Source organism: Homalodisca vitripennis, unplaced genomic scaffold (assembly GCF_021130785.1).
Source record: "Homalodisca vitripennis isolate AUS2020 unplaced genomic scaffold, UT_GWSS_2.1 ScUCBcl_5070;HRSCAF=11614, whole genome shotgun sequence".
Lineage (NCBI taxonomy): Eukaryota > Metazoa > Arthropoda > Insecta > Hemiptera > Cicadellidae > Homalodisca > Homalodisca vitripennis.
The window spans coordinates 1,603-27,171 of record NW_025781181.1 but is presented as its reverse complement, the minus strand read 5'-3'; the positions used below and the strand labels follow the sequence as shown (position 1 = coordinate 27,171).

The following is a 25,569-nucleotide window of genomic DNA, read 5'->3' as shown; positions in this document are numbered from 1 at the left end:
CATAAACAGAAGCCTTGCCCTTATATTCACTTCCTTGGTCATCATAATCCTTTTTTCAAATTAACAAATATTAAGAATTAATTTAAATCTATTCCATTTGCAATAGGTAAAAATTTTAATTGAAACACAATACGGAGAACACGAAGCTGTATGTTATTTCGAGGCACTTTAGAGCAAAACCAGAAGACAAAAAAAACCCATTATGGTTCGTCAGTCGTCAGTCGCCACTCGTCTGCAAAGATAGTATCAATTCAATTCAAGTAGGCCCCTAGTTGTTAGTTGATTTAAGGTTGGTTAATAAGTGGAAATTTCTATTGTTTGTGGTAGAAGAAAGTTATCGTAGTTTTAAAACAATGTTGCTCCAGGAAAGAATTTTAATGAGAAAAATCAGAAGTAGAGAAAAGAAGAAATTGAAACTACTGAAGTTAAAACAGGAATTAGCTGAAGATGCACGTGAGTATTAGTAAGGTTATGTTTACCATGTCTAGCGCATTTGGATAGGCTAGTAATTTGTTTTTGTCAGAAGGTGAAAGTGTTTTAGTATTTAGGATAATACTGAAATCTCATTGAATGCACTTGCATTAAACCCTCCAAATTTGAATTAAATCACTTTAACGTTTGCCATTTTCAAACATTAAATGTTACTTTTTAACCTATCAGCACTGAGCAACTGTCATAGCAGAGAGTTCCTTTACTAATCTTTACATATATATGGTAGAAAGTAGACGTTAATAGGTTGTGTTGAGTTTTGATTCAAAAACAAACACCATTTAACAGAATAAATCATTCTAAAGATTGAAGTCATTTATTATTTGAGCAGGAGTATATGATAAGGACCCAATACTCAAATGGAATTGGCTGAAGTACAGCCTAATATGCATTTAACACTCGAGTGATCAATAATATCGAATCATCAATATTCATGAGTAAAGAATCCTCGTTGCAGTGTGCATAACTACAGCATTTGCTGGCCGCAGTATAATAAGCAGCTACGAACACAATCAAACCATGATTATCGAATCTTCGATATTCATGACCATTTAAAAATCCTGAAAACAAAATTTCAGGCCAAATTACATAATAGGTATTTCAAATAACAATATAGTTCTGCTGGTTTTAATTTAAAAATTAAAATATTAACGATAAATAACAAACGATGCTATCTAGGCTACTTATGAATTTTTCAAACAAAACAATAAAATTTACTTAGGGCTACCCTTTACTATTTTCAAGGATAAACGTGCCTGACTCCTTGTGAAACAAGGACACCCTTACATTGTCATTCTACTTAAGTTGCCATTAGTCACATATCAAATACAATTTTAGCCTACTTTGAATTACTTTAGGTCAATAATGATGAACTGAATTACGTTCTCTAGGCTTTTAAAATCGTATTATAGTGAAGCTATACTTTTATATGTAAAAGAATTTTATTCGTTTCAGATTATATAAAATAACTAAACTTGATTTAAGCTATGTTTGAGCAGTGTAGTACTTACGATTACTTTAACCAATCTGAAATGGTATTTCTGCAAGTACCAATGCCTTCAAAACTATATTCAATTATTAAAAAGTTTTATTTTGTTTGGTTCCAACTAAAATAGGACACGTTTTTCAATATATTCGTAATACCAAATTTAGAATGTTAAAAAGTCTTCTCAAGTTTGTTTTTTGATACTTTGTTTTTTTTAAACTTTTCTTGCAGTGAAATACTATTTGGGTACTTTGGGATTATACCGACCACACCCAGACATGAATCGTTATTTGACATTTTGCTTCTACTGATTACTAGATTAGCGTAGAACAATATTTCGTCAATATAACACAGGAATTGTCTTATCGCAAACCCCTCCCCATCCTCAGACAGGTCAAAGTCGAGCGGTCTAGTAGATAACATGATTGCAGAGTCTCGCCGCCCATTCAGCTGGTGCGTCACTTTGTTGTAGTTTTGTGTTTTTACCCTTACATTTCTCCAAACACAAAAATTCAACAAAAACCAAACAAAAACTAAACTCATTATTGAAAAAAACACAAAAAACTTGTTTTTATTCTTGATTACACTCTGCCACCCAAAATGCGAGTGCCTCCGGCCATCAGCAAGGTTAATCGTTGGGGGCATATAACGGAATCTGACCCCATTAACAATTGATAATCGTTGTAAAGTTTGTAATTTTGTAATTAAAGAGTTGTTTTTTCGTTCTATCATGTTTGTTTCTATAAATTTATATTTTTGTGTTCTTCATGTGTGGTGTGGTCGGTGTAATCCCAAAGTACCACTATTTGAGTTCCCAACTTTTATTCTAGTTTTTCATCTCCTCACTACAAACTGAACATTCAGGAGCAAGGTCCTTTACCTTGTAACCATTTAAAACATTGTTCAATGTTAAAAAATACATTTTAAGACATAAACTGCATGTTTATCGCGATGAAATAAAAACAGCTAGCAAAGACATCTTTAGCCTACTTAGTACATAAATGAAATAAAAACAGTTGGCAATGACGTCTATAGTCTACTTGGAACATAAATTAAATAAAAACAGTTGGAAATGATGTCACTAGCCTACTCTGTACGCAAATGAAATAAAAACAGCTGGTAATGATTAATTATGAATATCTATAGGTCAAACATGTTATTCTATACTATCGATATTTATAAGCAATAATCATGATTTGATTGTGTTGGTGGCCACTTATACTGCTTCCAGTACAGATCTGCAGTATTAGTGTCAGTAACAGTTAATTCAATGATAACCTTTTACCCGGGATACTGTTGTTTCAGTAACAGCTGGGCTTAATGAATTGTTTCTCATAACAATTTTTTCGGCGCGAAAACAGAGGAAAAATAATTAAAAGAAATGTGAATGTAAAAAAATTATCTGAAGATACGTATGTTTGAATGTAGGCTGTGTATTAGATGTAATAGATTTGCATTTATTTTGTATTGTCTTTTTTTGTCCATTCAGATTCCTCAGACCCTGGTGTCATTGAATCTCCTACTGTCTGTTCAAAACAGATTACATCTAGTAATGTCAATGGAAGTAAAAGAAAAGAAAAACCAGAAGAAACGGATGAGAAATGTAAGTTATTTTCTTTGAGATAAAAAGAGCTTTCATACATAATTCTTTACTTCTTGTATTTAAAAGAATGGATTTTGTAGCCTATTTAACAAAATAATTTAATAAACTTTTGTTGAACAACAGTTACTTAAACTCTTTGGACACCGGTACCCAGACCTGTTACTGCCAGCACCTGAATAGCTGAAGTAATTGTTACCCGCAAAAGCCTATTTTAAACTTTTTATAATTTATTACGTTTTGTATGCACTATTAAAAAATATTTTATTGTATGTTAATTGAAAAACATTAAATTTTGTTACATTATAATACCAAATAGAATCTTTTTACATAAAAATTCACATGAGATGACAAATTCGTACTAAAAGATTTGTATATGCCTTAAACATATGATATTTGTTGATACATTTAATACTCTTCACAATATTTAGAGCTCTGTTTAGAAAAATAGTTAGACAATATTTTTGGACGACATTAGAAAAGTGTCTTAACACGCGAGAGATCGCGCCCGCGGCAGTTTGCCGCGCTTTTTTGATTTCTTTATATTTTCGTTTGCAGTGATGCCCCAGGATAACAGGGTCTCGTTTTATCCCTCCCAGTACATCCCTGCGCCTGACCTTGACAACCGTTAATCTGTCGCCGGCTTTGTTTGCGAGTGGTGGAATTTTTGTTGTAGCTCTGCACCTGCCGCGGCAATATGCCTTCGCGCGATCTCTCCCGTAGTGCATATGTTAAATCTGCGAATATTGGAAATATTTCTAAATCTTCAATATTTTAATGTTTTGTGTTTTTTGTAATGTTTTCGAATACATACACAGTTCTTCAGTTAGCTTAGACGATAATGTCCACTGAAACAAAATTAGTAAACAAAATGTAGGGGTTTTTATATTTTAACTTTTTATGAAACTTAGAAAGAAATTTTAATTTTTCGTTAAAATTTATAATTTTTCTTTTATATAAAATAGGTTTCTTCATTTGTACATAATATTTTATTGAATTAGTAATCTTTTGCCTAAATATTGATTTATTATTATATTATAACGTTTTTGAGGCAATTTGTTTTGTTTTAAGAAAATATACATATTATAAAATTTATTTCTTCCTCATAATAAAATACTTTATGGTAATAATATGTTTAATTTAAAAGCCTAATTTATATTATTGCGGCAAATTGCTCACTCACGATTACGCGACCTTTTTCGTACCAAAAAGTCACCAATTCCGAATCAAATATACAGTGTATCATAATAATATTTTCTCTTTGTTATAACTTAAGTGCCCAATTACTTTTATTAGTATATACTGAAAGACTGTAATAGAGACAACACACAGTTTTTTTTTAACTTTTCTCACCAAATTAAAGCTGCAATTTGAGTAAAATACGAGCGTGAGCAATTTGCCGTCGCGCGACCTCTCGCGTCCAGGAAGTGAGTGCGATCTCTCGCATGTTTAATAAAATCCACTTTTTCCGTAGCACATATGTGTGTTAATACTGATATGCTATTACGTGATAGTATATGAGGTCTGTTAAAAAAATATTGTGACGTTTTAATTTCCTCGGGTTATGTATATTCGTTTCTTTAATTTTTGGCATTATGTTGGTACAACATGTGTCGGACGTATGCCAACAAGTTCGGCTATTTTTGAATGTTTCAGTAATTGTTGGCAGCTGATTTGCTTTTACGTGTCACGGCTCATTCTTCGGTTTTGAAGAATTAGATCAATTAATCTGTATCAAATTGTGTTAAAAAACGAAATTAAGTGAGTGGATGCAAAGTCAAAATCTCTTTATTTACAAAATTTCATAGAGAAATATATTGGCGTCAATAATACAATGTTAAAGTTTAAAATTTACAAAATAAATAAGTTGAATTGAGCAGTCTTGATGTCTAAGATGGTCATGTGTCCTTGTAGATATTCTTCCAGCTTGTAGAATGGCCTGGTCACCAGCCATCTATTCAGTGCCATCCTCAGTTTCTTGCCCTTCTGAGCCTTTATCTCGGTTGGCAGCAGGTTGTAGAGCTTGCGTCCCATGTACGATGGCTTCCTCCCGTACAGTGATAAATGGTTTGCTGGCAAGATGTAGTTGTCAGCATGTCGAGTGTTGTACTGGTGTACATCTGTTCCCCGAGGGAGTTCATTCATGTCAGCAAACATAATTACTTCCTGGATGTAGAGGGCCACAACTGTCAAGATGCGAAGATCCTTGAAAACCTTCACGACAGCTTTCCTTGGGTCCTAGGCCTTTAAGAGTTCTTATTACTTTCTTCTGTATCAGGAGAAGTCTCTGTAGGTTAGTGACTGTGGTTGCCTCCCCATATAGCAATGCTGTACCTCAGATGTGATTCAAAAAGGGCATAATAAGTTGTCTTTGCAGTGATTAAATCACTAATGTGGTAAATTCTTTTGATAACAAAGAGGCTGGTGTTTAGTTTCCTGCAAAGGTTGTCAACATGTTGAGTCCATGAAAGAGTTTCATCAATTGTTACGCCAAGAAATGTTGCCTTGGGTTGCATGTCAACTTCTGGTAGGGCTGCAATTTCATCTCGTCTTCTACCGAATGCTAGTTGTTTGGTCTTGGTCATATTGACTACTAGGTCGTTTGAGTGGCAGTACTGGTATGCCATATTTAGTGCAGTATATGAGTCAATTGCTAGCTCTTCTGCAGAGCTCCCAGTGAGCAGAAGAGTAGTATCATAGGCGTACATTAAAGTAGAACAGTAGGCATTTAAAAAGATGAGGCATGTCATTGGTAAATAAGATAAACAGTACAGGGCCTAGGACTGATCCTTGTGGAACTCCTCGGCTTACAGGTAACGGTTTGGATCTGATGTTTTGTATTATCCCTTTGCTATGATGTCTTATCTCCACCACTTGGGTGCGTTCTTCCAAATAGCTTTTAAACCACCTGTAAGCAGAGCCACTAATACCCAGGCTTTGAAGTTTTTGCAGGATGAGGTTGTTGTCCCAGGCAATCAAAGGCTTTGCTGAAGTCAAGCATTATGCCAGTCCACAAGCTTTCCTGCTTCCAGTTGATCGCAAATGAACTCTGCCAGCTCAGCAATTGCAGTTGTTGTGGATCTGCCTTTCACAAACCCATGCTGACTATTAGTTAGCAAGTTTTGTTGTTTAAGGTAGTCCATCAGTCTCTTTAATACAACTTTTTCTATTACTTTGGAAAAGGTGGAGATCAGTGGAAATTGGTCTATAGTTGCTAGGTGTCTTTTGGCAATTACTTTTATGCTTAGGATATACTTTTGCAACTTTCAAGGCGGATGGAAAGAGTCCCGATGATAGTGACTTATTTATGATGCTGACCAAGGGGGTTGTAAGGGCTTCACTGCAGTGTTTAAGTAACTTTGATGATACTTCATTCAAGCCCTGCTGAGGTTTTAGACTTCATGCTTTTAATCATAATTTGTACTTCTTCTGTAGTGGTGTTGTGAAGTTGGCTGAGCCTGCAATTTGCTACATGGAGTGTTAGCTGTTGACCTTTTTGGTGCTGATTATTGATGTCCAACGTTTGCTGTGCAACTTTGGTGAAGAATTCATTGAAATGTTCAGCGATTTTCATTTGGATTGGTTGTTTCTTTTCCATTTATCTTCAGTTTCAGCTGCTCTTTGCCTTGTTCTGCACTCTTCCTTTCACTGTTTACTATTTGCCAGATTGCTTTTGATTTATTGTCAGCTCTGTTTATACAGTTAGATGATGCCTGACGTTTTAGCATTTTTAGTCTAAGATTATAGTTTTTCTTAGCAAGGGCTGTGTCTGTTTTATGCAGGTCACTTCCTGTAGTCTGGTACTTTCTAAGGCATTGAAGATAAGTTTCTTTCAGTGTAAGAGCTTCACCGTCTTTATGGTTAAAATTTGTTTTCTTCTTATTTCTGGTTTTCTTTTTAGGGCAAGCTGCATCAATGTATATTGCCAGAGTATTTTAAGAAGACATTGTATGCGTCTTCAGCATTTTGGGCTCCAAATACTCCAGCCCAGTCCTCATTGTGCAGTAAAGTTTTTAGAGTGTCAAGATTGTCCTTTTTCATTTGTCGTTGAATAAGACTAGAGGTTTCTGTTTTCTGTGCTTCAAGAGATATTTTACTCAATTGTGCGGTGTGGTCTGACAAGCCTGTGTGTATTTACTGTGGCATTGATGTTGGATGCAGATAGGTTTGAGCATATACAGTCTATGGAGGAGGTGGAGTTGTAAGTGATTCTGGTTGGGGGTAGAGGCAATCTCATCATGTTATGGCTGGCCAGTGTTTCTTCAAGTTTTTCGTGATTCATTATTTGGCACTAGGCTGTTTACGTTTATATCACCCATAATGATTATCGAGTGGTTTTTCAGCCTTAGTTTCTTCGATGATGTTAGAAAGAATGTCTAAGGCTTCATTCAACTTTTCGCTTGGAGATCTATATATGCCAGAGACGTAAAGGTGTTGTTTTCCGACCGCTATTCTGAGCATTGCCACCTCAAATAAATACGAGTTCCTTGCAATGATGCGATATCTCCAGTGGCTCTGTTTTTTGTTGTAGTGAGTCTTTTACATATATTGCAACCCCTCCTTTTCTGGTTTCTTTCCTGCAAAAGTGTGCTTTGAGGGAGTATTCTGGGAGTTTAGTATTCTCTAAGAGTTCAGACTTCAGACCCATGCTCACTCAAGATGACTATGTCAGGTTGAATGTCTTGAAGTAGATGAGATAATCTGTCTACTTTGTTCCTTACCTCTTGCACATTTTGATGTAGTATTAGCCAGTTTCCCTTTTAAATGACTTCTTCTTTACTGCGTTGGGGGTCAAGTTCTCTCCTTTCTGTGGCTGCCATTCAATAAAAAAGAATGAGAAGAGTTGTTATTGGAGTGGTTTATTAGATATTTAGCTTTAAATTGCTCAATGTTTGTGTTGTAGAATTCTTCTATTGTTTCTTTGGGCCCAAGTTTGGTTGCAGTGTAAGGTGGTCTTTTCTCCAAGGGTGGTGTCTCTTTACTTAAAGGTAAGAGGTTATCTTCAACAATTCTTGGTTGTAGGTTTGCTGTGTCGAACTTAAGTGTGTCCAATGTCTGGAAGTTATTACAAGGAATGGGATGGTTTTTTATTTGGCTGGCAGCATATTTTTGCTGTTTGAAGTGAGATACTCATGTGGTTAATTTGTTTTTGTTGAATTTTCCTTGTACTATGAAGTGAGCTGTTAACAAACGTTTTTGGAGTGGATTTTGGGTACCTTGAAGTTGTCTGTGTTGGAATTGTTGCAGTTTGAGTACTATGTTCATGAAGAACAGGTCTTTGTGAAACATTGGGCTGGGAGTTAAGCTGATCATTAAGGCGTGTAAATTGTGGTCTCCAAAACTATCTTGTCTGGAATTTCATCTGGGCCAACTCCAATACAATGTTTGGTGGGGTTTTAAGTTTTGTCCTCTGGTGATGCAAGACATTCTGCGGTTTGAGTCCCAGTTTCTACCTTACTTCTAGTTTCCAGTTTGCCACTATCTTTTAGGTGTATTGCATTTGTGTTTAAGAAGAGAGATTTGTGTTTCAAGATTTTTTATTTTAATGGATTGGTCTTCAATTAGATGTTCCTGCTTTTTGATCATAGTCTTCAAAGATATTTTGGATTTCCAAGTTCTTTTGCTTTTCTTTTTGAATTTGACTTTGTAGCTCTGCTAAGTCTCGGGTCAGAGATTCAATTCTTCTATTGTATTTATCTTCTTCTTCAGTCAGTTCTTCAATCTTAGCCTCACTACTAGATAGCTTGCACTGGGTACTTGTCAACTTGCTTTCTAAAATAGATATTTTGTTCCTTTAATTGTTTTCTTCCAGTAATGCCGAACCTATTGTAGTAGCCATTGTCAGCTTATTCCTCTTCACTAACTGGAGTTTTGTAAAAGATCATTTTCAATAAGGACTGTTTTCCAGGGCTGTAATTGAGTTATTGGATGTTTTGTTTTGTGGACCAGATGAGGTTATAGGTGCTAGGTCAAGTGACTGGTTAACCTTGTCTTGAAGGACAGATATTGTGGGTAATTTTGGTAGGTCAGAGCAGTTTCTGCATGACTCCGAATATTGACTGTGGCTTATGAAGAAGGTACCTTGGATCGAAGCAACGCTTATCGATGGTAAAAAACGTTTTCAGACGGCCGAGAAGATGTGAACGGCGAGCAGCATGCTGGACGCCCCGAACACGTGAAGAACGGATGAAAACATTGATGAAGTGAAGAAAATAGAATTGGCCAATCGTCTAATCACCGTCAGGTCTTTGGTGCCGAGGGCCTGAACATATCGATTTGCTCGTGCCAATCGATTTTTATTAATAATTTGTGTATCTATGGGTCACCGTGAAATTAATAGAAAAATTGCTCAATTTCGACCAAAAACAGCAGCGCATTACCATTGCTAATAAGCTGTTAGACTCTGTCCGCGTTGACCTAAATTTGCTCCAGAGGATCATAACCGGTGATGAATCATAGGTTTATGGTTATAACATAAATACCAAAGCTCAATCATCCCAATGGAAGCTGCCACACAAGCAAAAAAGGTTGAATGTAAAAGTTTTGCCTACAGTTTTTTTTTCGAATGCAGGGGTGTGGTGCATCATGAGTTCTTGCCACAGGGTATTACTGTCAATAAGGACTATTATCTACAAATTATGCACAGTTTTTTGGCCAAATTAAACATATTAATGATGCCGCAGCTACCATATTCTCCAGATTTGGCTCCCTGTGACTTTTTCTTGTTCCTAAAACTGAAGAGATTCAAGAAATGACTACACTACGCTACGATTGACAAGATAAAGATGGCATCAAAGAAAGAGCTGAATAAGATCACAAAAAACAACTTTTTGAAATGCTTTGAGGATTGGAAGAAACGTTTACACAAGTGTATAATATCTAATGGGGATTACTTTCAAGGAGACAAAATTGAGATTGATGAGTAAAATAAATAATTTTTGAAAAAATAAACAAAAATTGCTATATTTTTTGAACATAGCTCCTATATCATTGTTCAATAACAAATATGACTGTTTATTCACTACCAATAATTATATTTATGTTTTTTGCTTTGTTTATTTTAAAAAAGCAGGAAAATGCAATAAGTAATTTTTTTAATGTTACGGAGAAAAATAATCATATATTTTGTTCATAAAATGTGTGTATAATATACAATATACTAATATACTATATTAGTATTTATTTATCTATGTTTACAAATCCATAAATAGGGAGAATTTTCTTCCAATTTAAAAAAAACCTTGTTTCTTTTCCTTTTTCCACGTAAGGCTGTACACACTCCTCTGCAGAACAGTTTTGTTAATTAAAAACAAACTGTTCGAGTAATGTAATCGGCACTACCAACATGAAATTTGTTTACAGGCAGCCTTATATTATCTTAAAGAAAAGGCCAAAACAGTCCAAACAAACTTTAAAAGTTGACAAATAAATGTTTTAATATTTTCTTTCTGTCAGATCAATTAGACTTCGTCTGAACTTCAACTATCAGACATTGTCGTTCTTTGATTGAACCTCCTTGGTCTGTTCAAACCATCATTGCGGGCCAAAAGTTCTTTCCACGTTTAATCTGTTTAGTATTCATTACATTAACTTTTTACTAAGTTATTTAAAATTTAATACTAAGAATACAAACAATTAAGAAACTCATTTATTTAATATTAACTGTCATTAATTAACCCTTCCCACACATATTACGGTAAATCCCACGTGGTATAGACGGCTGTTACACACATATGATGACAAAACTCTCTATTGCCCCGCAGATTGTTATCAATCCGGAATAAATAAATTGAATTAATTTTTTATTACAGTATATTCAGTTTTAACTAATATTTACCACGCTTGTAATAAATTATTTGTATTGTAAGTATCGTAATAGATTGTATTTGTAATAGATGCTCAGTATCGGATCAGCAGACTATTTTACATAAGGAAAATAAAAACGAAAAGAGTTATAATGAGCAGGAAATTGAAGAGGCAGCACTAGATGACACGGACAACATCAATGAAGATTTATTGCAGCTGAATCAGGAGCTAAGGAATGAACTAGAAAGTGCAAATTTGATAGTGACTGAAATGGGTAAGCAGTTGGAGGTATCAAGATGTGCAGAAAAAGAATCTCCGCAAACAGATAACCAGCTTAGAAACCCTACTTATAGAAAGAGAAGAATTTATAATTAAATTACAAAATGATAGAAAACAAAAAGAAAGTATTAATGTAAATAATGCAAGTGAGCTTTACTCCACTATTGTGAAAGTACAAACTAAAAATAAAGATGTCCGAAGAAGTTTGCCATTACTAAAGCCAGAACAACCTATAGTGTGTAAAAATAAATTTCAAGCATTAAGCGAGTCGGAAGTAGAGGAGAGTACTTCTGAGATAAAAAGATCACAGGCAACAATGACAGGAAATACTGGAAAAATATAACCAGCCAACAAACTCGAGGTCAACAAAAACCAAGAAGCCCAGATTGCTGTTTGTGGCAGATAGTCATGGGAAGCATATGTCACCACTTCTGGAAGAAGAACTGGGGGAGAGAGTTTCACTGTGGAAGTTGTCACAAATCCAGGAGCAAATTTTAAACTATGTTGCTCAAAATTTGGTGGAGATGACGTCTAATTTTACAGCTGAAGACCATGCAATATTTCTCTGTGGAAGCAATGACTGTGATCGAGTCAAGGATCATGAATTACTTGTAAATAGTTTTAAGTTAGATAAAATAGTAAATGTAGCATCTAAAACAAATGTACATATTCTAAGCATTCCATTCCGTTTTGATAGGCCTAAAGAAAACTTTGCTATTCACTGTGTAAATGCAAAACTATATAAATGTATGTCAACATCTAATATCAGAGGTTTTATAGATTTGTCAACCATTCAGCCTAACTACTATACAAATCATGGCTTTCATTTTAATAGAAGAGGTAAAGCTTTACTAGCTAAGTTGATAAGACAAAATGTGAACAAAGATCATTGCTGTGCTCAGAGTAACACAAAACACACAAGACAATTCAACCACACATAGAATCTCTAATATCCAGAACAACAACAACTCCATGAGCAATGTAGTCACTTGTCAACACAACCTTCATTAATGTCACCACTGTCACCTTTTTTAGCAAATCAATTGCAGAAGAGCCCAGTAAAATAGAGCAGAGAAAAATAATATCAAAGGTTCAGTTTTACAAAAATAACAATACAACAAATACAAATAACATTAGCAATTTTCATGACAACATACAGCACCTGCCCTCATCAACTGAAAGTTTACATGATTTTTCTCAAGATAGTAGGCATTACTAAGGCAAGGAGCTGTCAATCATCATCCAAGTTTTCTATTTTTCATCAAAATGTTCAACATCGTCATCCCACTTAAATATGTTAAATATAAATTTAGAGGAAATACAAGCAAATATCTTAGCACTAACTGAACATAAATTGACAGCAGCAGAATTGGTTGGGTTACACATTCCTCAGTACAACATTTGCTCGTCTTTTGTGAGATCTCATTCATCTGGAGGTGGAGTGCTAATATTGGCTAAAGAGCATATAGATGTATTAAATTACCAGCAGTTGAAGCTCTCTTAGGAGAAAAAGAATTTGAGTGCTGCCTGTCTGAAATAACTATAGATCAATTTTCTTTTGTATTGGCAGTTTTATATAGATCACCCCAACACTGTCTAGTAGACAAATTTTTAAATAACTTAGATATATTGTGTAATATACTATGTCATAAATTCAAAAATGTGATTTTGGCTGGAGATATAAACATAAACGTATTAAAAAAAGATATAATTTACACTAAAATTTAGTAATATATTAAATAGTGTATAATATGACATATTTGGTGGACTTCCCAACTAGAGTTACAGCTGATTCTCAGACAGCCATTGATAACTTTATTACGAATATAGATTGTACAAAATTAAATATATCAGGTTTCATAACTCAAATATCCGATCATGATGGTCAACTTCTAGAATTTTTAGAATTAAATTGTGTTGATTCAAGTAAAATGAATATAAAAAAACTATGCAGAAGATTTACTTTAAATAACACTGAAACATTTTTGCGAGATATAGCAAAGGAGACATGGATAGAAGTTTATCAATCACCAGTAGATATGAAATATCAACAATTTCATAGTATTTTTAGTTATATTTTCGAAATACATTTTCCTAAAATTAGTCAAACTGTAAAACATTTCTTAGGACAAAAATGGATTACAGATGATGTACAAATTAAAAAGAATGAATTAGTTGAACTTGAGAAACAATTTAGAATTTCCAAAAACACAAATTTGAAGTTAGTCATAAAAGAAAAGAAAAATGTACTGAAAGAGTGCATGAATAGAAATAAACAAAAATACTTCGATGATAAAATTCTATACTCTGACAACAAACCAAAAAACAACTTGGAAAATAATTAAATATGAGGTAAATAAACAATCCAATGTAAATCATAACAAAAGTATTATTGCAAATGGAAAATTAATAACTAATCCTGTTACTGTAGGAAACACTTTTAATGATTTTCTTGTGACAGCCGTTGACTTGCTAGTATTACCTAACATACCTCAGCTCAACTCTATTTATACCAATAGTGAGCACATGACCTGTGCTCGGCCATGTTTCAGATTTCAACCGGTGTCTGAGTATCAGTTATTAAAAACAATTGTTTTGTCATTTAAAACTAAGTTTTCTGTGGGGCACGATGATATACCAATTGATATTGTGAAAAAATCTGTTAACTTTATTTTAAAAACCTCTTGTCCATGTAATCAATTCTTCTTTAATTTCAGGAATATTTCCTGATATTTTAAAAGTTGCCAAAGTGATTCCTCTCTTTAAAAAAGGTAATGTGACTGATCCAGCATGCTATAGGCCAGTGTCATTGCTCCCAATTTTTTCTAAAATATTCGAAAAAGTGGTTTATGATCAGCTTTTAAAACACCTAGAGTCTAATGAACTGTTGGACAAACAACAACATGGCTTTCGTCGTGGAAAATCAACAATAACGGCCGGTATAAAATTTATCCAGTCCATTATTGACTCAGTTGATAAAAGAGAAAAAGTAATAGGGATATTTTTAGATCTTAACCAGACAGCCATTCTTTTGTTGCGGACGTGACAGTTACACACCTTCTCATTAGAATAAAAATTAAAGTTTTTTTTTTCTATAAATATTTAATACCAAGCAGATAGGACAAATGTGTATACAATTTTTCATCCTGAATATAAAATACATAACATTATTTGTTTTAATGCCATATCTAATAGAGTTGGTGTTACGGACGTGACGTGAAAAGCACCTAGGTTCTGACATAGTATGACAACTGTTTAAAAGTCTGTTAATTATTTGAGAAATATGCAATTTAAAATTATCTGTGATAGTCTTAAGAAAATTTCCTACTGGGAAACATTAATGTCTAATCAGAAAACATTGGAAATAAAAAATAAAAAAATGTAAACATTGTTACGGACGTGACTGGGGTTTGTTACGGACGTGACAATAAAGTAAAATTTCTCATTAAAAACCATTTATTTGACACAATGCACACTTTAACATATATTATATGTATGGGAGCATTTGATAGTGTCAGTCATGTAAAGTTAATAAGGAAATTAAACAGCTTCGGTATATATGGAAAGGAGCAAACGTGGTTTGATTCCTATTTAACAAATAGAAAACAATATGTAGAAATAGAAGAAACCATTTTTCACAATAAAAATCATTATGTGAGGGCACATAGATCACAGCTGCAGACACTACGGCATGGTGTGCCTCAGGGGTCTATCCTGGGTCCTCTATTGTTTATATGTTATACAGGAGGTTTGCCAGGGGTGATGGAGGGGTTGGATGGTGGCGTGTGTCTGTATGCTGATGATTCAAATGTTTTGTTTTCTGGTCAGAAGCTTGAGAATATTGAAATCTCGTCATATATTGGTCTAAGTAGGATTAAGGATTTTTTTGACAAAAATAATCTTATTAACATTCAGATAAATCTAATTATATTTCTTTTTCTACAAAGCAATCCAGATCAAATTTAAACTGTGACATTTTTCTAGACAATGACAGACTTAAACAAGTAGACCACACAAAGTTTTTAGGACTTATAATAGATAAAAATTTAGCTTGGGATAAACATGTAGATCATGTTACTAAGAAGATGTCTACTGGTCTATATGCACTGCGACAAATGGCAAAAATTAGTAATTTACATACACTTAAATTAATATATTTCTCTTTGATCCATTCACATTTAGCTTACGGAATAAGCATTTATGGAGCAACAACAATAAGTAATTTAGATAGGCTTTTGGTCCTACAAAAAAAATCTTTGAGAATCATGAAAAATTTAAGATATACAGATTCTGTTAAACATATTTTTTCTGAACTTGGAATTCTGACAGTATATGGTTTATACATATTTGAATCAATAATTTATGTAAAAACAATTTTTTGATCCGATACTACAAACCAATAAACATACATATAATACCCGTTTTAATAGACATGTCGATCAACACAATCTTGAATTTTACAAAAAGAAAACATATTACAGAGGTGTTAGATATCTACATAATTTACCAACAAAATTTATAATGGAAACAAATCTGTTAAAATTTAAAAAAGAAGTCAAAGATTATTTAACTAATTTGTCTCTATATTCTTTTGAGGAATATTTCAATACAAAAACCAATTAATTCATTTAAAGAAGAATTGAAGATAAATTGTTAAGATGTTACGATTGTATTTTTTTACTTATATTTTAAAATTAATATTAGTATTTAGTTTCATTGTAGTGACGCTATTCTTTGTACCTTGTACATATTACAGAATAAAGTAGTTTGACTATGACTAAGTTTAGTACTTTTCCCTGATAACATTTTATTTAGAAGAAATTGGACATTCTCTTATCTCACACTAGAAATCTATTTTATATTAAAATGCTATGGGAAATAACCATCATGTGACATGAATCATGTTAATTTCGGGTTACATTATTTTTTTGGTTAAAATTACAACTTTGTTGTATAATTTTTAAGAATTATAGCTAGGCAATAGCCATTAGTTTTGCAGAAGAATATTAACAACTTCTGACTGTCAATGCAAGTAAAAAAAATATGTAGTAAATAAAAAACTGATTAATTTTACTTTCTTTTTTGCTGATATAAGGGAGAGAGGTGATATGGGGTTATGTCAAATCAGTACTAACCTATAATATCTGCTTTTACACTTACAAATTTGGTATTATGGAATAAAATTACAACCAGAGCTGTGAGGTTCCCTGGGGCTGGCTTTTTGCAATTTGAGGGTCATTTCGTTCTTTTTATGAAAATGGGCTTTACATAATACTGGGAAATATGAATAACCCTACAATAACTGATAAAAAGTAAGTAGAAGGATTAGTATTGTCTTATGTTGTTGTTGGATTACTGTAACATATGATTGTATAAATAATTTGTTTCAGGTCTAGACGTGAAAAGGACAAAAAAGAAGAAGAAATCACAGTCGGAACCAAGTGAGAATGCTGACGGTGGAACTTCAAATAGTACAAACAATAATGAAAGTAATGAAATAAAAGACCCAGTTGAAGCTGTTGATAGTGATAGTAAGTTGGTTAAAAGTCCATTATTTAAATTTTGTTTGAATTAAAAGTTTTAAAGTAATTATGTCCAAATTTGGGCTGATATAAATTTTTTGTACTGTTATAACAATGTTTTAATCCTCCTACTGGCCAGAACTAATTTCAAGTCACTGTACTGTCTTCGCTTCTATAACATATTTAACTATCAAATGAGGCTTTAACTCTGACAGAAATGAAATCTATATGTTCCCATTTTAAACTATCTTAGATAGTATTAGAATTTTTAATAAAACTTATCACTTGATTTAACCCTGCAGAGGTCGCGTCGGAAAAGTTACGTCATGGGTCGCGTACCGTGTATTCCACCAGGTTATTGAAAAGCACACAAAAACATATAAATCAGGTATTTATTTTAATAAAACTATTTCTAAACATGGAAATACAACATTTTTGTACATTTTATTAGTATAATATGTGATATGTGTGTATTTATGTGATAATGATAAATGAATTGAATGGTCATGTAAAACTGTTACCAGAATCGTTATTTAAATAAAACTTTTAAAAATCTGGTTATTGTAAAGGCAAATATATATATATATATATATATATATATATATAAAAAGTGTATGTACTATGTAAACAAAAAATGTACAATACAAAAAATAAAAATGCTAAAGACAACTTACTGTAGTAAAAACATCTCTCTACCTATAAGCTCTAAAACTGTCACTAGCTACTTGAAGATGTTTGATGTCTGTCTTCAATACACTGGAACAAGAGAAGACGGTATGTTCCCTGCAGATGTATTTGTTGCAAATGTGACATGTGGTCTTACTTTTACGATTCTTTTTCCAACACCAGATTCCACAACAACCCTCTATGTTTGCTGCTGGCTTTGGATTTCCCTCTTGGATTCCTAACATGTGTTGATGTGTTGTATATTCCTCTTCAACTGTCTCGGGATTCCATCTTCTGCTTGACGAGCTATCAAATGGTTATAGCATAGATCCCTGGCCAAATTTTTGAGAAAGTCTCTCCTGAAAATGTCGAAATCTCCTTTCTTATGCTTATAAATAATTAAACTGTTCAGTCCGATAATGTTAAGGAGACTAAAAAAATACAGTGAGTGGCCACCAGTTGCTAGTTCTGGCTACAGAGTACCGCGCCTTATACTCATCTACAACGTCTACACCTCCTTTTGTAGAATTGTAAAATTTAAACATAAAAGGTTTTTGAGCATTCCCAGACTCTGGGTCAATTTCATCACTATGATGCATGGTAGAAAGTAGTAAAACTAATTTCCCCTTTTTTGGGCAGTAGGATAGAAGAGTTTTATCTTCTTTGAATGCGAACATAATATTGAATTCTTTTCGATTTGTAGTGTTGACCAGTTGAGGAGGGATCTCTCTTTTATTTTTACGCAAAGTGTCCACTAGAGTGAGAATGTGGTCGCACTTGAGGGCTTCTGCAAGGGGGATGGAAGTGTACCAGTTATCGGTAGTTATATTTCTTCCGTGCCACTTACAGGTTGCACAAGCCTTAAAACTACTGCAAGTCCAGAATTGTGTAATGTGAATGGCCCTGGTGGCTGCTTCCCAGGATAAATTTCCATGTTCATTGTGTACAACATTTTCGCACAACTCAAAGCATGGATTTTAATGCCATACTTGGCAGGCTTGCTTTTTATAAATTGTTTAAATCCACACCGACCTCGGAAAGATTCAAGCATCTCATCAACAGTCAAATATTCTGACACTGCAAAAAGCATTTTGCATTTTTCAACCAAGGCCTCAAACACCTCTCAATTGGTGCAAGCTTGTCAAGTCTCTTTCTCTGCCTCCTAGTGCCTCCGTCATCAAATCTCAGAATCCTTATGAGAAACTTAAACCTATGTAAGTTATTGCAGTTTCGGAAAAAATTCCACATCTGTACCATCATTTGACCATAAATCGTAAAGATTCAGGTGAGAGGCTCGCAGTATACCTGCCATGTAAAGAACTCCGATAATAGCTTCCATTTCATCTCTAGTTGTATCAGAAGCGTCTCGTTCACGAGTGTAATTTGGACAAACTTTACTAATACGTTGATTAGTATGAGTAACGATGTTGTCTATAATTTCATTTGTGAAGTACAATTTCCAAGCAGAAATAGCTGACTGGATTTAATAATTTTGTCTTACTCCAGGTAAGCCCCGAACCAAATTGGCAGCAGGAGTTCACACATTTAGTCTCGGGCAATGAACTTTCCATTTAGTTACACGGTCCTTACCATTGTACTCTGGACATTGCATGTCTAACGCAGGAACTTCCCCCTCTTCACCAGACTGCTCTGAATCAGTGTTTTCTTCCTGCACAGATAGGTGATCATCATCATCTGAGTCTAATTCACCAATTGGCACAATAGGCGGTTCATCTAAAAATAATTGTCTCCGTATAGCTCCTGGATTTTCAATTTTTTTCTTCTTTATGCCTTTCTTCACGTTCAACACTTCATAGAAGATTTTCGAGTCTTTCCTCTTCTTGTCATCCATTTTGAAATAAAAAATAACACAAAACAAGCAGATCGAAAATTTAAACTAACGTCAGGAGTCGCGCACAGTGGAAAACACCAGTAGGTGAGTAAACAATTCACAGCGACTGACTGAGGGGCTCAGTGGTGGGGGGGGAGGGCGTGCGGCACTAGCGGGCGAGTCTATGTGAAGGTATAGAGGGGGAGGATGCATACCAATACTAGGCTTATTAGTTACAGATAAAAAACGTAAGTCAAGGTGGAAAAGACAGTGACGCGACCCCTGTAGGGTTTAAGCAATTCTTGAATGAGTTGCATAGTTAGCGCCAATTTTTTTTAACTAATAAGAACCGTTTGTATTTTGATAATATTTAATATTGTATTTTCAGGTCACTAATTGTATTATCAATGTATGTATTTTATTCTACAAAGTATACTCAATAAAATGATAAGAAAAATATAGAAAATAATCTTATAATCATTTTATAGTAAACTATTTTCCATGCTCTTCTATTATGAGTACAATTTAAACTTTTGGTTGCATTATCATATTATGTTTTATTTTGATCTAGAAAACTGTTTAATGTATGATATTTGGTATCTCTTTTGTGGTTTTTTCGTATGGTATTGCAAATAAATCCAGAAAATATATTAGATATTTAAAAAAAATTGTCAAACAACTTTTATATTTTAAATTACACAAAAATTGTTAACTGAAATACCTCTTTGAGAATTTTTATTTTTGTTTTCAAAAGTAATTTGCGTTGTAGTCTTCTTGTTAAGTAAATAAAATGAAGTAAATGAAAAACAGCAATATTATATATATATATATAAAACTGTTGGATAGTTTTTCTACAATATCTTTTACCCCCAAATACTTAAATATTTTACTTGTAAATTTACTAATATGGGCTGTGATAGGCTATGGATGTGACTTTGGGAAATGGGAACTGCGAAGGTTTAAACATGTTTTATTACATTTTAACATGTTTTACATGATGATGTGTACCAATAGTTTGTGTACCAATGTTTACAATTAATTTAAAGTAATAATGACAAATGAAAATAAAATAATAAGTAATAATGACATAAAATAACAACAGAAAATAAAAATTTATTGAGCCTCAATGTTTTTATGATTAGATGGCTAAATTAATATATGTTTAATTGTTAGTGTACATTTGAATATATAATACATTTAGTTCTGTAATGAATAAATAGGAAGATTTTTCGTTAGTTATTCTTACATAAGACATACATATTATTAACTTAAAGATTGGCTACATTTTATCTCAGAAATTGTAATATATAATATCATGATTTGAAAAGAGTTGATTATTTTTTTCAGGACCCGTTCCTATAAAATTAGAAACAGGAGCACCATTTTCAGCCTTAGATGGTCATGTATGTAAGAAAACACTGAGAGCTATAGAGGAGATGGGTTTTACTAACATGACTGACGTTCAGGCTAAGACGATACCACTACAACTGGCAGGGTACGACGTTGTGGCTTCTGCTAAAGCCGGTTCTGGGAAAAACTCTAGCTTTTCTCATACCTGCTGTTGAGCTCATGCACACGCTCAAATTCAAGCAGAGGAATGGTAAGTGTATGTACAAAATAAAGAGTAAAATATTGTGGTATGCATTTTTAAAAATTTCATATTACAGACTCATTATTGTGCCATTCCTAGTCAATGATTACTCAGTCTTCAGATCTGAGAGGTGACGGTTGATTCCTTTTGAATCAATCAGCCATTATAATCCAACCAATTCCTACATGATTTATAATCCTTTGTTAACCAATTTTGAATTACTTTCATTGCTCCAGCAGTACAAAATAGTGTAGTGTCTGAATGGTAAAGGTTACTGCGTCACTCTATATCACCCACTGTCAATAACCTTTACAGTGAACTGGGATTTGGAATTTCAAATATTCCTTATATATATATACTATATAGCTGAAACAGAAAAACTTATATGTATTTTGTCATTTTGTATCCAGATGCAATATTTTTATTTAATATAGAAATAACATTATACGAGTATAATGCTAAGTACATTTTCCAGTGTAATGGTATGATTATTGTAGGCCAAATGTATTAGAAAACCTTATGTATATAAGCCCAATGTAAACAAATTATCCAAAACACTGAATCATCAAAGCCTGTACTGGTAGTAACACAGCTTACAAGTATAATAAAGTATCATTATTCTGATCTGATTGGAACTGATCTATCTTCGGATTAATGAATTTTCAACTAAACAGAATTATATAAATATAGCAGAAAAATAACTTGGTGTTAAAATAACATGTGTACTTATAAAATTAGAAGTCATATCAAGTTTTATTCCTCAAAGATTTTAAAGTTATATTTATAAATAGTTTATCAGTAACCAGAGGAGAGGTAGGAGATTATAATTTGGAAGTTACAGTTTATTTAGTCCATAGTGATGGCTGTTTATCAACCCTCTAAACTGTCTGGGTTCATAAATTAAATAAATTTGATATAAATATAAAAATTCATTATTGCACAGAAAAAGAACGTTATCTGCATTCTCAATTGACTTGATATGTTGACACAACAAAAACTGTACTTTTGAGTACAAGAGAAAGCCATAGGAACACTTTTCGATCAAGTTATAGTAACATAGCTATGGTGGGAAGGGTTGATTCAATTTGAAATGTAAAGTTGAGCTCCACACCACCTTCCTCTTAGTGTAGCATCTGGAATCTGACACTGTCACAGACTTGACTTTCTGGATTCTGGAGTCATGTTCATCAGAAAAGATTCAGAAGAAGTTGGCGATTGAAGAAGCTCAAAATGAACTCTACATGGTTTCAACATCAGAGACACCTAGACTAGAAAATATAATGTAACCTAAGTGTAGAAAAAACTGAGTTGCTCAACCATGCTGATAGATTGTGTCTGAAACATCGTAGTGGAATGAATTGTGCACCTGATCAGACAATGAGAATACCTCTTCACCTGTTGTCTAGCATCTGAGCAGTGGAATTGTACACTTGTCACAGTGTTATGTAAAAGGACTATGTGATGAGGTATCTTGTCAATGATAAGATAAAGGTTTCTTTCTTCGCTTGATGCAGAATCTATGCAGAATTAATCTAAAAATGTATACAGTTAAATTAGAGGTTTTTAAAAGTACTTTTTCTTGTCTTTGGAAACTATTATATTTAAAATTTGTGTGAGTTAACCTATTATTTGTTCATGTACAACAAAACATTTGTTTATATACTGAAATTAAATGTTTTTTAATGTGATTATTATTTCTCTTTGAATTGAATTTATCTGATATTGCAATATTTCAGGGGACTGGATGTATTATAATCACCCCTACCCAGGGAGCTATGTATACAAAACTTATGGAGTGTTGAAGGAGTTGCTGAAGTATCACGCTTTAACATTTGGCATGCTCATGGGAGGTGCGAACAGGAGCAAACAGAAGCGGACAAGCTATACTGGGGTACATCAATTAAAACATTATTAGCGCTTGCCGCATGGCACAATAGAACCCTGCACAATTAGACCCTGCACCTCAACAGTTGAGAGGTGCAAGAAATTAAGGAATGTTTTGATGATCTTAAACTAGTTTTTTTTGTATCAGACTGCATAATTAACAGCGGTTTTTTTATAAGAAAAATTGGTCCATAAAGTGATTGTTTTATGTTTGCCTTATAAAAAAGATCTAAAAATAAGCTAGCGCACAATTCTAGTTTTTACAGTATGTAATTTGTGCTCCTGTTTTCTGTGGCTTCTTATGTACTAGATAATTTTATAAGCCATTTTCTTGTAGGCCATTGTTAATATTTTTGTTTTAATGTATGTATCTTTCTGCATATTTTAATAAGCGTTTTTGTAAAATACATTTGTTTATGTGGGATGATAATAAAAATATTCTTGATAAACCTCAAACTTTGGTATTGTTGCAATAGAAGTAAATGAAAAGAACACAAGCTGTTTTTGATATGCAAAATTGAAAGTATTACTATGTTGAGTTATTGTATAATAAAAATTAAATAAAACATGTACATTTTAATTTTGTTTCTTGTTTGAAAAAAAAAAAAAAAAAACACTTATTATTCACCACATAGGGCTAAAGTGTCTGTAGGTCCTTAATCATATATCAGACCTTTGGCTTCGCCTAAAAAACATGATTGTACACAGAAAACAACCACCTTTGCTACTAGTGATAAAAACGACTATTTTGTTATTATGTTGCCTATTGGATCAAATATTTCATTATTTTATTTTGAATAAACAGGGTAGTTTAAATTGACTTTTCACAATTTTTTATTTGTTTAGAAACTAAGCAAGTTTAATGGTATAATGCAGTCAAATGTAACTGTATTACACTTATTATAAAAACAAATCCATGAAAAATTAAAAAAAAGTATTTTTGTTGATAAAAGATGACTGTCTGTTAGTTTCAGGAAGATTCAATAGACTAATGTAGGCTCTGGATTACCTACAGACAGTTTATCTGCTTTTTCTTATTCTTAACATTTGTGATAAATAAACTGTAAATTTAAAAATACACTAAAGTAAGTTTCAAAACTTTAAAAGATACCTTGGAAAGTCGTTAGAGCAATTGGTTAAGTTTTATAAATACTGTAACTTTAAAAAGTGATCAGAAAGAATAGAAGAATAAAACAGTTGGCCAAAATAAGTTCATTTGCTATTTTTAATCTACTATGAATTTTGTATATAGTGAAATTCTGGTGTCTCATTTGATCATCTGCTGGTTCAATTCAGCAGGTAAATGGATGGTTTATCGTATAAGGTTGATAGTAATGGATTCTGATCCAGAGAGAATATTTGACTGTAAAAAATCCCATACACAAACATGTATGATTTGTGTTAGTACATAAGGATGTAAAAAAGGTTTGTGCTAGTTATTTGGTTTAACCCTTCAACGTGTTTTGCCGTACTAGGTACGTCATGACACTTTTTACTTGAGATCGCGTTTTGCCGTACTGAGTACGTCATGGAGTAGTCGGTTATTTTTTGTAGCTGTAACAGACGACTATCGAATGTTTTCAATGAAAAATGTATACCAATCGAAAGGAGAAGATTCAAACTTTCGATTAATTGGGTTCGATATCTCGAAAAATCGATCTTTAGAAAAAATATCTGAGAAAATCAGCTGCATTCAAGACGACGTCATTGCCGTGCAGCCGATCGTTTGTCAGCTTACGTTTGTTGTTGTTTACAGTCATTGTTTAGTGTGATGGTTTATGTTTCAACTGACATTATTTTTGTGTGTTTTACGTTCCTTTGTTTAGTTATTATTATTAGTTTTACAAGCTAACTATATTGTTTTGAAGAAGGACAATCCCGTTTTGACAGGAAACAATTTGTTGTGTTTTATAAACATGAGTTGGGGGATGGTTTGTAGGTTAGCTAGCTTTTAGGGAAATTAACCTAAAGTAGGTTAATTTTGTTTAATTTGGCTAATTTTAAACACTAACAACATAGAAGTATAATAAAATAATTATAAACTTGGTAATTTGCTTATATTATTTATAAAACACCAAAATCTCTAAAAAACGCCAGAAAAATCAAACGCAGGAGGGAGTAAATGACCATGAAAAAAAAATAACGCGTTGAAGGGTTTAAAACTTATTTTGGTGTTTACAAACAGGATTGAACATCATAGTCGCAACTCCTGGTCGCCTGTTGGACCATCTCCAGAACACTGAAGGCTTTAATGGTCAAAAAACCTGTGGAGTCTTATTATTGATGAGGGTGGATGAGATACTCCAGGTCGGATTCGAGGAGGACAATCAGAAAAATCATCAGTTTACTACCTGGTATGTTGTACTACTAGTAAGTTACTGTAAGGTGTGGGTGTGGTTTGTGTGATTTAATCTTGTTGTCCATTTTAATTAATTCTGTTTATTTTAATATCAATTCATGATTAAACATCATATAGATTTAGTTAGCTTAGAGCTAGTTCACAAAATCAAGTGGACCTACATTAAAATGTTGGATTTGCCCTTTCTGAACTTCTTTGCTTAAAAGTTTGTTATTTGATGATGATGGATCATTTCTAAGGGTAATACGATTTCGGACATTTGACATTGTTGTATGTTATAAAGAGTATAACACAATGTATCAAGGATTGAAATCTATCCCCTTCCTTTTCTTTAGGTGTCTAAAAAAACCTTCATACTTAAAACATGTGTAAAAAACTAAATAATGCAATAATGGACTAAACTGATTTTTCATGAGTCTTCTATCTACCCTTGCGCGAGTGACATGTTGTTTAGTGTTCTTACTTCTGTGCAGTGATAACTCTTGGGTTAATGATGAGGAGGGAGGGGGATAGAGGGAGAGGGTTCATTTTTTTTATATCTCAAGCTAAATGAATGT

At 33.1% G+C, this 25,569-nt stretch overlaps 1 protein-coding gene across 1 annotated transcript; it reads left to right on the top strand.

Annotated features, from left to right (window-relative positions):
- The first annotated feature begins 290 nt into the window (after positions 1–290).
- On the top strand, positions 291–20,743 carry LOC124373209 (ATP-dependent RNA helicase has1-like). The gene is made up of 4 exons (XM_046831607.1): positions 291–453; positions 2,964–3,077; positions 16,550–16,690; positions 20,526–20,743. Exons 1-4 carry the CDS (start codon positions 354–356, stop codon positions 20,741–20,743), a joined length of 573 nt encoding a protein of 190 aa, XP_046687563.1. The 5' UTR covers positions 291–353.
- The last annotated feature ends 4,826 nt before the right edge of the window (positions 20,744–25,569 follow it).

Bases quoted from the DNA above. Each gene is read 5' to 3' on its own strand.
- LOC124373209 (XM_046831607.1), top strand. From the start codon at position 354: ATGTTGCTCCAGGAAAGAATTTTAATGAGAAAAATCAGAAGTAGAGAA. The intron at 454-2,963 runs GTGAGTATTAGT...TTGTCCATTCAG, and splicing joins GGAATTAGCTGAAGATGCAC to ATTCCTCAGACCCTGGTGTC. The intron at 3,078-16,549 runs GTAAGTTATTTT...AATTTGTTTCAG, and splicing joins AGAAGAAACGGATGAGAAAT to GTCTAGACGTGAAAAGGACA.